The sequence below is a fragment of the Indicator indicator genome, chromosome 1, assembly GCF_027791375.1.
Source record: "Indicator indicator isolate 239-I01 chromosome 1, UM_Iind_1.1, whole genome shotgun sequence".
Classification (NCBI taxonomy): domain Eukaryota; kingdom Metazoa; phylum Chordata; class Aves; order Piciformes; family Indicatoridae; genus Indicator; species Indicator indicator.
In genome coordinates this window covers 26906421-26924082 of record NC_072010.1, presented here as the reverse complement: position 1 = coordinate 26924082, position 17662 = coordinate 26906421, and the positions used below count along the sequence as shown (strand labels likewise).

The 17662-nt window shown below is 37.7% G+C and overlaps 1 protein-coding gene across 1 annotated transcript in view; it reads left to right on the top strand.

Annotated features, from left to right (window-relative positions):
- The window catches only part of SUPT20H (SPT20 homolog, SAGA complex component), a 30262-nt gene extending 12739 nt beyond the window's left edge, over nt 1-17523 (top strand). Inside the window, 11 exon segments of the mRNA XM_054400802.1 lie at nt 1661-1693; nt 3988-4105; nt 6065-6173; nt 6401-6559; nt 8416-8728; nt 9780-9938; nt 12258-12309; nt 13529-13633; nt 13636-13687; nt 15844-15966; nt 17386-17523. Coding sequence (XP_054256777.1) covers nt 1661-1693; nt 3988-4105; nt 6065-6173; nt 6401-6559; nt 8416-8728; nt 9780-9938; nt 12258-12309; nt 13529-13633; nt 13636-13687; nt 15844-15966; nt 17386-17489 — 1327 coding nt within the window. The 3' untranslated portion in view covers nt 17490-17523.
- The last annotated feature ends 139 nt before the right edge of the window (nt 17524-17662 follow it).

Below are 17662 nucleotides of genomic sequence, written 5' to 3'. Positions count from 1 at the left end.
ATATTACATTCATGCTTATCCAGAGAAACTTAGGCTAAATAACCAATGAAGAAAATCATGGGTTCTGAAAATCATGGGTTCTTCATCCTTTTAAATTGTTTTGAACCTTTTATTGGTTGCTGTGGTTCTACAGAGATTTTCCATTCTTGGCTCTTTTATTGTATGTAGCAGAATCTTTGTATAGAGAAACCTGTGCAGCAGAGTAGACCTCACCAATGTCAGTAATGCAAGCAGCAGTGAGCCTGAGCAAACTTTAGTTCTATTGTTATTTTTTTAATTAAAATCTTGACATCTTCTTAATACTCACTACATTTATTTTATCCCTATTGACTGTTTTTTTTCATACTGTTATGGTTCAATCCCAGCTGGCAACTAAGCACCACACAGCTACTTGCTCTCTCTGCCCTATGCCATCCCCAGTTAGATGGGGGACAGAATCAGAAGGGTAAAAGTGAGAAAACTCATGGGTTGATATAAAGAGTTTAATAGGTAAAGCAAAAGCCACACAAACAAAGCAAAACAAAGAATTCATTCACCACTTCCCACCAGCAGACAGGTGTTCAGACATCTCCAGGAAAGCAGGGCTCCATCACATGTAATGGTTATGTGGGAAGACAAACACCATCGCTACAAACATCTCCCACACCACTTCTTCCTCCTTCTTCCCCCAGATTTTTATTGCTGAGCATGATACAATATGGTATGGAGTATTCCACTGGTCAGTTCAGGTCAGCTGTCCTAGCTGTGTCCCTTCACCCTTCACAACTTCTTGTACACCCCCAGCCTACTTGATGGTGGGCTGCTATAAGAAAGAGAAAAGGCCTTGATGCTGCAAGCACCACTCAGCAGTAATAAAAAAAATCTGTGTTATCAATGGTGTGTTCAGCACAAATCAAAAACAGCCTCATACCAGCTACTGTGGAGAAAATTAACTTTATCCCAGGCAAAAACGGCACACATACTTAGTGCTGATCTACTTAGAACAACAGTGTTAGCCTACAGTTGTGTGATAAGGCTGGGAATTGAAAGGATCTGTAGATGCTACATACCTGGGGCTTTTTGGATATCACTGCATTACTATTTGAAGTTCATCAAAATTTGGATACTCCTCTTTAAACTGTGTCATAAAAAGTGAAAATATGCAGAAGATACTTTGGCTGTTCTGCTGTGAAATAAAATATTTATTTAGCTAGAGAAACAGAAAAGGTCTGTAGAGTTTTAAAAAATAAATCACTGAAGTGATACATTTGCAAGCCTATAAATATTACACAACAAAAAAATTGATTTAGGTGTTCTGGGAATTTATCCATAACTTTTCCCTTGTACTTTTTACAGTCACAGTTCTGTAGCAGTTATTCGCTTTTTTTTTTGATAGTATAAAATGCAAAAGTTTTATCTTCTGCCTTCTGCTTTGTAGGTTATTTACTTTTAAAGGAGACTTTGTTAGACTGTGTGTGTATATTGTACATGTAGTTGTGAAGCCAAGTTTGCATTTCAAGTACTGAATAGTACACAGTCCATTAAATGGATATGGTATGTCCTGTATTTTCAGCACATCTGAAAGAGCAGCAGTGACATTTCTTTAAGTTTTTTTGATTACAAAAAACATATTTTTAGTCCAATTCATGACTGAAAATGTATTATACATTTTACATTTCAGGTTCCTTATTGGTTCGAAGACTGATGCTGAAAGGTAAAATTAATATAGTATATACCTAGCTGTTTGGCTTGATGACAAATAGTGAATTCTGTTTTAGTCATTATGGCTGCTAATGTTGTGGTTATGGAAACAGATGCAGAACAAATGAACAAAATAAGAGGCATTAACTGTCAAGAAGTAGGATATAGTGTGTGGTTTATTTAATAAGCAGTGAAGACTGGAGGAAAACAAGTACATGAATACAGCCTGTTCCACTGGCTAAATTTCAAGTATGTTACAGTTATTTCATAGAGTCATTAAGGTTGAAAAGAGCTCTAAGATCATTGTGTCCAACCATCAGTTCAACACCACCATACCCACTAAACCATGTCCCGAATCACCTTATCTACACATTCTGGGAGCACTTAACAGGAATTTGATCTTGACGTTTTGTACAGTAAATTAGTGATCATTCCTGAACTTCATCAGGTTCTTGGTAGCCCTCTCTTCCCTCATATCCAGGTCTTCCTGCATTCCTTTTCCAAGTATCCTTTTCCCTGCTCAGTTTGGTATCATCAGCAAGCTATATCAGGGTACATTTGATCTCTTTAGATCACTTATGAAGATACTAAACAGCACTGGGCTCAGTATCAGTCCTTGGGGGACCCCACTTGTGACAAGTTGCAGTTAGAAAAAGAATTATTTATGACCACTCTGGGTGCAAACTGTCAGCCAGTTCCCCACCCACTGTACAAACCACTTGTCTAGACTAATGTGTCTGTTTCTTTTGAGGGAGGTTGTGGGGAACCATATTGAAAACCCTGGATAAATCCAGGTAGATGATGTCCACTGCTCAGTCCACATCAATTGGGTAGGGTACTTTGTCACAGAAGACCATTAAGTTTGCCAAGCATAATTTGTCCTTGGTGAATCTGGGTTGGCTTTTCCCAGTCAGGTACTTTGGCTTGTGATAGTTCTCAGGAGTCTACATTCTGGGGACTGAAGAAAGACTGATTTGCCTATAATTTCCTGGGTCCTCCTTTAAACTGTTTTTGTAGATGGGGCTGACATTACCATGAGGGTAGTGGAACACTGCAACAGGTTGCCTGGGGAGGTGGTTGGGGCCCCATCCCTGGAGATATTCAAAGTGAGACTCAACAGGGCTCTGGGCAACCTGACTAGTTGAGGATGCCCCTGCTTACTGCAGAGGGGGTTGGACTAGATGACCTTCAGAGGTCTCTGCCAACCCAGACCATTCTATGATTCCATGATTAGCCTTCTTCCAGTCTTGCTGAACTTTTCCTGTTCTAACTGCATCTCTGCATGCCTTGTCAGTGCCCTTGCTCTCAACAGGTGTTCATCCACTTTTCCAACTCTGGTACACTTCACTTTTTTTGTTTTGAGCAGACTCAGGAGCTTCCAGTTAAGCCAAGTAGGTAGCCTGCTCCACATAGTTCCCTTACCTTAAAAGGGGACAAACTGTTTTTGTGCTTCCAGGGGAGCGTTCTTGAAAAGCTCCCAGCACTTGCTAACTCCATAGCAGCTTCCCACAGAACCTCCCAGCTGAGCTCTGTGAAGAGCTAAGCTTGCTTTTTCTAAAATTCAAAACCTTTATCTTAGTACTAATTTCCTGTGTGCTCAGCAGGATCCCCAAACTCCACAATATTGGAGCCAAGGCTATCAGTAATCAAGATACCACAAAGCAGTTTTTCTTGGTTTGTGCATAGCAAATCCAGCGGTGCCGCGTGCCTGTGTGGTACACTTAACATTTGTATGAGGAAGCAGCCCTCTATACATTCTAGGAACTTGATGGATGGCATTTGAGCTGGTGTATTTTCTTCCAACAAACATGAGGGTAGTCACCAAGAAGAACCAGGTTCAGCTGACTTGAATCTATCTTAAGTGACTTAGTGCTTAAGTGATACAAATTGACAATATGCCCCCTGCAGCAGATGCTTGCTGAAAGATAACCCCTTGGATCCCCATTAAGTGGCATCCTGAAGAATTCCAATTGCTTTTGGGATGGAAATTGTTCTGTCTACTGTTTTGCATATTCTTCCAAAAAAAATGTTTCTTAAACTTGTTTCTTATACAGTATTTTGCATTAGAAAAAAAGACCATGATTAAAAGAGAAGTTAAACCAGAATAAATTTAATAAGAGTCCAGGAATTTAAAGTAGAAAGATGTATGGAGATAGAGATATGTTTCCTATAGATGTATTTCTATGTTATACAGATATATACTTGCATAATATCTACTTATATGACTGTGTAACATGTGTTTGCATATGTGTCTACTTTAGAAGTTCGAAGTTGTTCATCTTTTTATGTCCTCATTATTTGTTTCAGAGTGGTGAACCAGTATCAAGAGCTAGTACAGAATGAAGCAAAATGTCCTGTGAAAATGTTTCATAATTCAGGTGGATCAGTAAATCTTAGTCATCTTTCTCCAGGGAAGGAAATGGAAGTGAGTCTGTCAAGCTATACATTTCTTTAATTTGCTTTTAATTATTGAATTATTAAAATATTGTTTGCTATCCACATGTAAAATAACCCATGAATTTAATTCTAATTTTTTTGTAAATGCTTTATTATCATAATCATTCAGTGGCAGCTTACTGGAAAAATTGGAGGAAAACACTTTTATTTTCACTGTCCAAATGTTGTATTCTTTAGCCATGTTTTTTTTTATTTTATTACTGTGTATAAAACGTTTAGCACCGAGGTTTTGTTGTAGCATTTTCCCACTGAAATGAACCTTCCACAGTGCAATATAGTTAAATGCGGCTATGTGTCTTATTTTGCAGGTCAATAAACACAGAAGCAGATGTATTACCTGAACTTCTTTTACCTTTAGAAATTATTGACATTATTTTATTTTTACTTTGAAGAGGAAAACTCTTGAAAACCCAAAACAACAGCAAAAAAAAAAAACCCTCACCCAAACAACAAACTGAGCACTGCAAATTTTAAAGTGCACATGCTTACATGCACACTTACAGTAGAAATTCCTGAATCCTCAAATTCTCATGCCTGTTGTCATTGCCTTGTCTTTTACTTGCTACTTCTGGCTTTCTTTGTCAGATTCAGAAGTCTAGATGTGAGCTGTATAAATTCTGTACTCCTTGGGCTATTTCTTTTGCTGTGTTTGACCTAAATACATTTCAAAATGCAACAGTGTTGCTCTGGTAGTTCTTCACGTCTGCCAGAGCAGTATGCAGAAGCCCGCAGTAGCAGAAAGGTATATAAATGTTTCTGGATGCATATGTATACATATATAGGTACATATTAAAATCATAGAATAGCTTAGAGTAGGAAGATGCTTCTGGAAGTTGTCGTCTGGCTGGCCAAACCCTTACTGCAAATGGACTTCTTCTGAAGAGTGCATAATACTAAAGAGGAGGATAGTCCTCAGAGTTGTTCTCAAAAGATTCTTTTTTATAAGCAAGCAATTACAAACCTGTAGAGGGGGTGTCACTTATTAGTGAGAATCAGTGGAAAATTCTGTCCAAAAGGGCTGATTCTTCATGGTGCTGAGTGCTCTAATTTGTTAGCCCATGCACATCTAATTTAGGCTCCAGCACTGAAATATTCCATTCATTATACTGGCAGCCTCATTTTCTAGTTTTAGAACTTTATGGACTGTATGCTTGTTAGATGTTATTGTAATTTCTGGTTTACCTGCTTTACAGGTACAAGTATATAGACTGTACCTGTCAATGTGTTTCACTGTTAAGTATTTTGACAGTGTCAGCTACTGGAATTATGGACTTAGGGCCTGAGTTACTGCCTGAGAACCACAGATTTCATTAGATGAAAATTTATGTTCAACCAAAGCAGGTCATAAGAACAAACGAAAAAGGGAGCAGTTTTCCTCTACAAAGGTTAGCGAGGTTCTGATCACATTGAAGTCAGGGAGAAAATGTGTGTTGATTTCTGCACACTCAGAATTTTCCTGAATCTTATTTAAATTCCTGTTCCCAGAATCAGGAAATCTGATTCTGCTCTCTAAATCTGTCTTTGTTGGAAATGGCAGATACATACAGCTGGTGAATGAATGAAATGAAGTAATTTTTCAAGACCAAATCATCTTTTTATTTAAAGTGCATCTGTCAGTCTTGCAGTTGTCAAAATCACAAAGAAGAATTTCAGAATTGCAGAGGAAAATGAAACTGCTTAATTTTTTTTAAATGTTTTGCTTGGTTTAAATTGTATCAGTGCTTTAAAGCTGCCTCTTGATGGTAGGCATTTTGCCTAAAGAGAGTGTGTCATAGGTTGTTTTTAAAGTAAATAGAAGCCTGAAAATTTTTAAGGGAGTTTTGTCATGATTTTGATAAGTGTAGTACCAATTAATTGAATTGTCTTTTTTGTCAAATATGTGGAAGCTCACATTGCTGTGGTAGTGTTAATTTCTCTTTCCTCCTAGCAGCCAGAAAGTATATCAGGCTCTGTTCAGTCTTCAGTATTGGGGAAAGGTGTAAAACACCGACCTCCTCCCATCAAATTACCTTCAAGTTCAGGAAGTAGCTCTTCAGGTAATTATTCATTGACTCTGGCTTTTCCTTTTTACGTGTTCTGCCTGTTGTAAAATGACATCTCTTGAGTAAAGATTTAACGACAACAAGAACAAGTACCTTATCTGTGAAAAGAGCATAATTATTTTTTTTATTTCTGATTATCTTGTTCACAAAATCACATTCTAACATACTCAAGTTAACATGTACTTGCAGAACAGTGATGTATTTTAATAATGCTTTTTCAGGTAATATTTTTAGTCCACAACAGTCAAGTGGCCATCTAAAGTCCCCAACTCCTCCTCCTTCTTCTAAGCCTTCTGGTCTTTCTCGGAAACAATCTATGGATCTTAATCAAGTTAGCATGCTCTCCCCAGCTGCCATGTCTCCTGCGAGCTCTTCACAAAGTGAGTCACGACCTAAATTCTCCATTAAATCTTAGGCTTTTGCATAAATGCTTCCTGAGATAAACTTCTTAACCTGTGGAACAATGAAACTTAAGTGTACAGTGTACCGTAAATTGTATAAGTTGTGCAGCTTGAGGCAGGTCTCTTGTTCACTGTATGTATTTCATGTTTATTGTAACTGTGTTCGTTTTTTCTGTATATATGTATGCACCCTCTGTGTATACGTTTTAATACATTTTATGCTATTAGTATGATGATCTCATTTATGAAAGGCTGGTAGATTGTGTGATGAGATAAAATTCCAAAGTGTAGATTTTTTTTTTTTCTCCTCCAGTGTAAAAACAGTATGTTAGATCAGTTTGCTTTTACATAATTTAAGCATCTCGGGTTTTAAATGTTCTAGGAGCTGGTGCAGTTGTATCTCTATGTATGTATATAATCTGATCAGTCCTAAGGTGGTGATACAATAAACAATAAGATGATTTTTTTAAAACACTCCTACACTGTTTTACAAATCATTGCTGATTGCAAGTGTGGTGGTGATGCTGATGACGATAGCACCATACTCTCAGGTGTTAAAATGTAAATTTTAGTAATAAGTAGCATCCTAGTTGAAGTATTTTCCTTAACACTGACAGGATTCTTGTAACCATAGCTACAGATCATAAACAGTTTTATAAATATGCATGCGTCTTGAGACATTCCGCGAGCAGATTTGTACAAAGAGAAATCAGAGCTGCAGTCTTTCATTTTTATAATGACTAATTGTACACTGCACGTTCCAGTATCCTGCACAGTATTATAATATGCTTTTTGCATTAAATAATTTAAAGGCTGGATAGCTCAAAAGGTGTAACTTTTCTGCCTTCTTGTTTTGCACAAAGAAAAAAATGGAAAACTTAGAAAATTCTTCCAACATACTTACTTTGGTTTTATGTTAGTGCTATGAACTGTGTAAATCTGCTGCACACAGTTGTTACTTTAAGGCTCTGGTCACAACAGCTGAACAGTCACGTTTGTTTACTTTCTTTCTGCAGGACATGAAAGCTAAAAAACAAACAAAAAAAAACAATCCCGCCCCTCCTAAAAGAAAAAAAATGAACAACAAAGAACCCCCCAAAAAAACCCAACCAAAACAAACTTAAAACCCTCCTAAAGAAGCACCAAAAAACACACCTCGATTTTACGGGGGCTTTTGTTTTTCCATCGACAAAGTGTTCTTACTGCATCCACAACAAATATAGCTGTACATACTATGCTTAAGAACAAGGAATTACACAGTAACTTTTAAAGATGCAGTATTATTCTCTGGTTCTTAAACATTTTATAAAAATACTTTTATTTGATCAAAATTTGGCAAATGGGAGATTAGCTATCTGATTAAATTTAGTCCAACCCCATGATCATTGAAACAGTCTATGTTCTTTGTTGAATCTGTTGTTTTCCATGATATGTTTTTAACATGATGCAATTGTGCAGGCAGTACATAGGGACTATATGTTTAACACTTTAGGGCAAAAACATGAATTAGGTTACAACAGTCACCAAGAATTTTTTAGGTTAATTAATTTATGAATGGAGTTATGACAGTGTATGATAAATTATTGAAGGACTTAATGGAGGATACAAATCTGTGTATGGCTTAAGGAATTAAGCATGGAGAATGGGTTTTCTGTGTGATTATACTGCATCCTTAACAATGAGTGCGTGCTGCAACACTCGTGTCATGTAGAAATTAACACTTGCAGTTTGAGGAACAAATTGTCAGTGCTAAATAAGATTCCATTAACCTTATTATACGAAAAGGACTGGCCTTTTATAACAAACTAGTACTTTCTATTTTTCTCAATGAGCAGGGTCTGGAACTCCTAAATCATCTACTCCTACTCCAACCAACACCCCTTCATCGACCCCACACCCTCCTGATGCTCAGAGCTCAACTCCTATTACCCCTTCTGCCATCCCTACTCCCCAAGATTCAGGCTTCACCCCTCAGCCCACTTTGTTAACCCCATTTGCTCAGCAGCAGATGTCTCTGAGCCAGGCACTGCCTGTAATGACCATTCCTCTTTCCACCATGGTAACATCCATTACTACAGGAACAACCTCCACCCAGGTCATGGCAAACCCTGCAGGACTTAACTTCATCAATGTAGTGGGCTCTGTGTGGTAAGTTTTTATTATGATGGGGTTTTTCTAATTTGTCATGGGTGGGCTGGTTGTTGGGGTGGCAGTGTGCGAGTTTGGGAGTGGTACAGGACTGTCCAGCATGCATTAGGATAGATATATTTCTGGATCCACCATACAAAAATATCATTAATTTTTGTAATTATGAGGTGAAAAGCCACTAGAAACTATCTGTATTTCTCAAACATAAGGCAACTACTATATTATGAAAAGTTTTTATTGCTTTCAACTTTTTGGATACATATAGTTTAATTTTATAAGGCTTAACCATAGTTTAAATGTTTTTTGAGGTTTTGCTCTTCCTTGAAACTTCTTTTATTAATCAGAGAAGAGGTGGATATCTCATGTAGACCACTCTAAATGAAGAGTGGAAAGAGATTTGATAGTAAAGCGCCTATTAACGAAAGGTTGGATGTAAAATGCAAGAAAACACAAATCTGTTCTTTAGCAATTTAACTGAAGTTAAATATTCTTTGACCCTTAAAACTCATTTTGTGATAAAGTAAAAATGCTGCTCTCAAGGACAGATTGTGTGGTGTAATGTGAACTGCATTTCTAAATACAAGAAATTCTATGATCAATATAAGATGGGCAGTGTAAGATACATGGTATGCTTCAGTGCAAGCATCAGACACTTGACTCCTCCAAGGTGTTTGGCCATTGACCACTGTTGAAGAATTGGATGCCTTTTTTTTTTGTATATATAATATCAAAAGAAAACACAAACCTGTTCCTTAACTTTTTGTTACAGTAGTACAATCGTTTTGAAGATGGTTGATCTCTCAGTATTTCTAGAATAAAAGAACCACTCATGGTTTATTTTTCATAGATTGTACCAAAGAAAAAAATGTTTGGTTTTGTTGTGGATTTGTTGTGCCCTAGGTGTAACAATTTGTCATTCTGCCTTGATGCTCTGTCCATAATCCTATTTAGAGAAAACAATTGGTTTACTTATCATGAGGCAGAGGGCAAAAACTTGCGCGTATTTACTCATACCACTTGGGTTTGATGTGTTGTCTTTCCTCTTCTACAGTGGAGCACAGACACTGATGAGTGGGTCAAACCCCATGTTGGGGTGCAACACTGGTGCCATAGCCCCTGCAGGTATAAATCTGAGTGGCATTTTACCATCAGGAGGTCTGGTACCAAGTGCGCTGCCTGCTGCGATGCAGTCTGCCTCTCAAGCAGGTTAGTGCAAACATGTTGAAAAGCCACCCTTCAGGTAGGGACCACAGGGAAACATATTGTAAGAAAAGTGGACAAAACCAGCCCTTGTGTGCTTAGATTGTGTATTTGATTTATAGAGCTCAGGAGCAGCATGTATTTTTGCATTCCCATCACAGGCTGAATTGGAAATTCTTTGAAATGGATTTTTGAGGAGCTGGACTGGCAAAACATGCTCTAAACCTGGATTATTTGGTATGTTCAGTAGGACGTTTGAGAGAGACTCCAGAGTCAAATTCAACTTGGATGGTGATGACTGACAGTAAAAAAGGCATGACTAACTTGAGAGAGTGGCCTCACTTTTTAAATATCATGGTGTATTATTCTGTCAGTGATACTGCTTTATTCTAGTAGGACAATTATGAGTTCCCTATTGCCTTCAAAGATGACAATATAAATTTGTATGCTTCGTTAGACATTAAAGCAGGGTTTAAATTCTTAGGTTTGGGGGTTTTGATAAAGGAAAATAACCCTAGTGTCTATACCATACCACACCAATGCTTATCTAAACTAATTACCTTCACTTAAGAAGATTTCCATCTTTCTCTGTAACTGTTTGGAGTAGTTCATTATCTGTACATAATGTTTCCTTCTAATTATGATGTATCTCCTTAATTGTGAATTAAATTATTTTTTCTCCTATTCCTTGCAGACATGAAAAGTAGTCATTCACCCTTTCTCTTTACCTTCTAAGTATCAGACACGCTGTCATGTCCCACATTTGTCTTCTCTTTCTGATAGCTCGTATTTTTCAAACCTTTCATAATCCTGTCACTCTCTTCTAGACTGTCCAATTTGCTTACATCCTTATTAAAATGTGATAACCAAAACTGGACACAAGCCTGAGCTTGGCTGATTTACCACTATGGAGCACAGCAGAATATTTGCATCTCATCTCTTTCACAACATTCCTGTTAACATTTCCCCAAACGAGGTCTGCTTATTTTTTATCTGTTTGGTTTTTTTTTCAACAGCATTACCTTAACATAAGAATGCTTTACTGGATTAGGCCAAAAATCCATTCAGCTTATATTCTATCTCTGCCAGTGGCCATTAGAGGATACTTAAGAGAGAGTTTAAGATGAGACAAAATTGTGAAGCGAAACATCCCTTATATACAACTGTACCTCTTCTGGCAATCTACAGCTTTGAGACTTTCTTAGCTGAAGACTGTATACATGGACCTTTGTGCTTAATATCCCATGCTAGACTTCTAGTCTGTGGATTTATTTAATTGGATTTTGAATGCATTTTTATTTTTGGAATCTACAGCATCTTGTGACTGAGTTTTATAAATGTAAACTGTGTGAAGAGGTTCTTTTTTGTGTTCTGGAGTTTGTTATACGGGTGATTCGGATATGTTTGTGACTTACTGTAGCTTCTCCTGTCCTTTCTTGCTCTATAGACGCAAAACTAGTTGCTCACAGTTTTGTACTTTTTCATGTCTTTTTTAATTCAGTGTTACTGAATTTTGGACCCTTTCTTCAATTAACTGGAATAATTTTGAATTCTAATTCTGTCCTTTCAAGAACTATCAACCTTTACCAGTTTGGTGTCACAAATCTTTACAATGCTATGTTGTTGCCCACTTCACATTCAGGAGTAGTAAGCTAAGCTAGGTCCATGGAAGACTTCAAGGGATTCTGTTTGGCAGCCACTGTTGTACTGGACTGGTTCTATCAGTTCTGTACCCACCTCACATCTTACTACATGTACATCTTTTTTTTTTTTTTTTCTTTTTAGCGTAGCTTTGAGGGGTGCCCTATAGAGTAATTACAGAAGCTCTAGAAGTCAGATAACTTCTCGCCAGCAGCTCCTGGGGGAGGTGGGTGGGCAGTTGCTAAGATTTTAAGTGGGATTGCTTCTGTTAATGATTGAGAAACTAATAGCCTGTTACTTCATTAAGCTCTTGGTCATTTCTGGATTTACTGTACAAACAGTAAAGTTTTTTAAAGCCAGAAGAATCACTGAAGAGTAACTGATGTGACTCTTCACATCCACCTTTGTGTAAAGGCATTAAGAGGTTACAGGGTACAGTCTTCAATAACAATACAGTTTTCTTTCTGTTTAGTCAGTTCTCTAACTTTGCATCTGGGTAACTCTGAAGTTACCAGCATTATGGAAAATGCAGCATTGTATTAAGTTTCAAATTTACGCTTGCCAGCCAGTTTTCCAGCTTCCAAATGTTTAGAAATAATCCCAGTGGAAAGGTGTATTAATTGCAATACACATGTATAATTAAGCAAAGACTTCCTACTAATAAAAAGGTGTTTTCTTTAACAGGCAGCCCCTTTGGTTTGAAAAATGCATCAAATCTTCGGTCCTTAAATCTTCTACAGGTAATTGATATATTTGGACACAATAATAATGAAAATTATCTATATTTATTTAGAGACATGTATAGTGCTGCTTACTGCATTGCCCACCACAAGTCTTTGAAGCCAGCTGATCAAACCAACCACTTACTGTTAACTTGTGCTTATTTAAAATGCTTAGAATAAGAGAAAAAAGCTACTGTTATTAAGACGCCAGGTAGAAATGACAGATCTAGCACCTAGTTCACAGTAAAAATCTAAAATTGCTGACACTTGAATCCAAGAGATTAATCCAAAAATACAGGGTTTGCTTAAGCTTTTACTCCAAATCATTCTTTTAAACTGAAGTTACAATTATTTTAAAAGTACAAAGCAGTAGAGTCACTCAGGGGTTACATGTACAATGCCTAAAAAGGCAAGCTCAGCATGCAGTTAGGTGCAGTATCAGCTTTACAGAGCTTCTGGTACCGGAAACAGAAGTTCATGTAAAGTAAGAAGTTTAGAAGCTTGGTAAATGTTTTCTTGCCATTAAGCAGACATTCAAATAAAAAAACATGAGCAAAAGTTGCTTATGTCAGAGCTCCATTTAAAAACAAAACAGGAAAAAATTAATACCAGTAAAAAGAAGATAAGCTGTAGCTTTGCTACTTCCTTCTACCACTCTGTACATGCTCCAGAAACACGGAAAAGGACAGGCACAGGAGGCAGTTATACCAGAGTAGAGCTCTTCTATGAAATTGAACGCTTGTCCTTGTGTGATTCCACATTGAACTACATCCATTCAAGCTACCTCTTCCACCCATGTAAGCCAAGAACAATTTGTCTGAAATCAGTGCAATTAAAACTGGACTAAGGAAGAGGAATTGAGTTCATTTAACGTTTTCCTGCATCAGACCTTGCAGCTGGGTGTTTGGAAGCAATCTGCTAAAAGTAAATGGAATATTCCAAAAGGGAAAATAATACTCAGAGCTTTTGAAGACAAGCTGTTACATTTCTAGTAGCAGTACAATCTCTACTTTTATAATTAGAATAATAAAAAATGTATTTTCCTGTGGAAATATCTCACTATAATTTAATGCAGGTTTGTTTTTTGAGGATAAGGCTTTTTCACAAACAGCAGCAACTGTAAATTGAATTATTTTGAAGGATTTATAAACAAATAAAGCACCAATGAAACAAACAAAAAACAATGAAAAACAAACCTCCATGGAGAGTATCATTATCAATGTAATGCTCATCCTAGGATGTTGGGGAAACTCAGCAGTTTGAATTATGCCTTTTGCTTTTAATCTTCAACAGCTTCCAGGTGGTTCAGCAGTAACAGCAGCTGTCACAGTTCTCTCCACAGAACAATCTCAGCAGCCTGCAACCTGTAGCCCTCAGCAATAGGCAGAACAATTGTGTACTAATAACCCTCAGTCTGGGGTGCATGGATGAAAAAGTTTGTCCTGTTCTCCCCATCTCCACAAGTAAATGAGCCTTTTCCCAAAAAATCTGAAGCAGGAAGAAAGCCTTCCTTCAAAATCTTCTCAAACTGCAAATGCTGCAGTGGCTTAGTTGGCATGGGTGGAGCTGGGTTATACTCCTTTATTTATATCCTGTACAGAAGAGCTATAACAAAACAGGTGGCTAAGCATTGTGTGACTGGAGAGAGACAGCCCACTGTATCAGTGGTGTAAAATCCGCTCAGTGTGGTCCTGTTGAAGGTACATCAAGATGATCAGAGGAACACACCATCATGATTGCAACAGTAACTAAAACTCCTTTCTTACACTGCTGTGAGTTGGCTTACAATCCTCACTGCTGTACTTCAACAGAGTTCTCTTTGTGCTGGGGAAACCATCAGTTGGCTTTAAAGCTGTGATCCTACTGACACTTGCTCTATTGCTGCCTGTAATTAGTGTTAAAGGCTTTAAGCACTGAAGAAGTCTGAAGCTTTAAAAAGGACCAATCAGCCTGTTCTCAGAATGACACATCTTGAGTGGTTGGTTCTGCCTGTGCTTAAAAATCTTTACCAGCACTAATGTAGCAATTGGAGAAAACTAGCTGCTCTGCTTGTGTGTCATCTTTTGTCTTCCCAGACATGCAGACTTCTGTTTACCAGATAGTCTCTGCTGGGTACTTGTTTTGTCATAATGATTTTGCTTGTGCTACTGTAGACTGTTCATAAATAAGATGCCTCTTTCAAACGTTTTAATGGTGTATAGTCTCCCCTGTCACAGGCCTTGTTCTGGAGCGTGGGACAGTTTACTGGGGAGCTTCCAGATTTGTTGTTAGAATCCAAATGTCAGTTACTAGTTAAATTACTGAGAAAAAAAGTCACGCAAGCTCTTACTGTTCGGTTTTATTTTCTATACATTGAACTTCTAGGGTGTGTACAAAAAGGCTGGTATAAGCCTAGACCTTCTTGTGGCAGAATGATTTCCTCCAGAAGAACTATCTCTCTTCATTGCCTAATTTGCCCTCTCTTACAGGACATTACAGAGTAAGACTGGGGTAGTTACCTAAAATGACCAGTGAGGAATACTGAAATCTTTCACTTTCTCCAAGGACAAGAATGTGTTCAGTGCTGTAATCCAAGTGCTTAGTGGAAAGCACCTGAGCCCAAAAAGACCCAACAATTTTCTCTGATACCAACAGAACATACACATTCTTATCTCATGCTTAGGGCTTTTTCCCAAATGTTGGTTCTGTGACTTTGTAATACAGTCTTTCTTAGTCATCTTCATCAAGGTGATACCTTCTTAATGTGCAATCTTTTGGTCAAGCTTACCTAGATGCTAGTAGCATGATTTCATATGGTTATTCTAAAGAAGAATTCAACTCCCAGAAATGTACCAGCTCAAATGTTTGGGTGGTTGTTTTTCTTTCTGACTGATAAGCCTTGCAGTTGGCTTGAGTAGACAATCCTTGTGGTCCCTTCCAACCCTGACTGATTCTATGATTCTATGTAATACTTCATTTTCCCACATTAGGAATCAATGCGTAATTTTAGTTCTAGAAGAGGTCACAATTTAATAGTAACCTTTGAAGTCATTTGACACTACATAAGACTCCATTAATTCCATTGAGTGATTGCTGTGAGAACTACTGTGTTCTGAAAATAAAATTTTAAAAGCAAGGGGTTTCTTTTGAAATAAAAAATAGTGTGTGGCACAATGTGAATTTAAGTTTCAGACTTTTCACATTTTGGTGGGTTAGAACCTTTTGCACATGGATGGCTTCAGGTGTTACCTGAAGACTTTGGGGCTGGGAGTGAGACAGGAAATTGTCGTAAGGTTTACAACCAAAACTGTAGTCTCTGCTGACTGTAACAGGGAAGTTGACAAGCATGTGGGACTTCTGGTGGGTAACAAGCATAATGTAATTTCTGCTGAAACAGAGCTGTTTTGGGGCATTCAATATCTGTTCATTCTACTTTGATAGTGACTATATTATAGCCTGTATCTACATGCACTGGAAGAATTAAATGTTTCTAAATGGATCTTCAAAAGTTTGCCCTCACACTAGCTTTGTTTAGTTATTCACTGATACTGAAGTTTGGTAATAAGGATCAAGCTTTTCATTTTTGCTAGGGGTCTGACCAAGGTCCATCCAATCAAGATCAGGCATTATCTGCCCAACAAGCTGCTGTAATTAACCTGACGGGAGTAGGGAATTTTATGCAACCTCAAGCCACAGGTATGTGCTTGCTGAGCTTCCCTTTGCAGTTAAATGTGTATGTCAATCAATTCATACTGAAATGAAGTTTGGTCTTGAAGTCTTATGCTAGATCAGAACAATTTACTATTTATTATCAGCACATTTGGCAGTTAAGTGTAGTGAATTCATAGTATCACATGAAAATCAGTCATACGTGATAGAAAAAAGACAGCTTCTATGCCAGACTTCATTGAGGAATGTTCTGCTGTGTCCTTAACATCCAGTACAAGAAATCTCTTTTGTTTTTCCACAAGCACTTCATAATCTAAGTATGTTGTAACTAACAAAGTATGTATATCATGTGTACTTTATTCTGCACTGTTTCAAATTTGGCTCTGAAACTAATTCTATTGATCCTCCTTTTCTGTTACACTCAATTCTTGTCTTCCTTCCTTGACCCTCACAAACTTAACCTGACCTCTTTGATCTGCCTGCTTTCCCCTTCTCCTTTCTTAGTGTTGTCTCAGCTTGGCTCTGCCATGAACAGACCTGGGCAAAGCCTTCCTCAGCAGAGACTCCAGCTTTCTTCTGCCTTACAACAGCAACAACAACAAGCCTTGCAGCAGCAGCAGCAACAGATACAAGTAATCCAGCAACTTCACTCTGACTGTGTTCAAGAAACAAAAATAAATTAAAAATACAATTCTCAGCTCCAAACCCAAAAATCCTGCCCCTTTGTGTTTTCTTTCTAGATGGTCTCACAGTATTTTAAAAAACAAACATTAATTTGGCAAACTATATAATGAAAAATTTAAAATCTGGCCTTCAGCTTGGAGCACTGAATTTATTTTTATTCACTTAAAGCCATTCACCTTTCTGATTTGCTAACATTCAAGGAGTGCTTGTGGCACATACGTACATAAGCTCTGCCAGGTGCCAGTAGATTTTAAAACAGCATGAATGCAAGCACCTGTAAGTTCAGATCTAGCACTGCTACAGTCACTACAGGAAGTAACAGCCCTGGCAAAGCATTCCTTTAGCGATCTCTCATTTGGATGCTTTATGACAATAACACAGTCTCCTCTTTGTGATACATATAAAAACATGTACACTGCATATACTAAAATGGTATTACGTTACAAATTTACAAGGTAACCTAAATATTCACTGAAGTTGCTGAGTTACTGCAGTTACTGCAATGGAGAGAAAGGGCAAAGAAACAAAGCTGTCCAAGTACATGTGAAGTGTTAGATATGCCCTTAGCAGGCTTCTGTGCCACTGGTGCTGCTTGACTGTACTCATTGCCCCAGTACATGGTGTATTCCTTTTGTCAACCCTGGTACTGCTTCATTTTATTTTCTGTTTCTTTCCTCCTTCCCTTCCTTTCATTCTTCCTGACATGAGACACAGCTTTATAGTCAACACTAACAAGCCTTTTCTCCCTATTCTCCATGGCAGCAGTTGCGATTCTTGCAGCATCAAATGGCTATGGCAGCAGCAGCAGCAGCACAAGCAGCTCACCTGCGTCATCAACAGCGTTCAGGCAGCCACTCAAAAAGTAAAAGGAAAAGAGGCACACCAGTCCCTCCGAAATCCTGAGACTTCCTTTTTTACTATTCTCCCTCCAAATGAAATTTTGATTCAGAGGGGATTAATTTTTTTCCAGATTAAAATCAAACCAGTGTTTTATATTACTGGTGGGAAAATGAACTTTTGATGTTACACTGAAATAAAT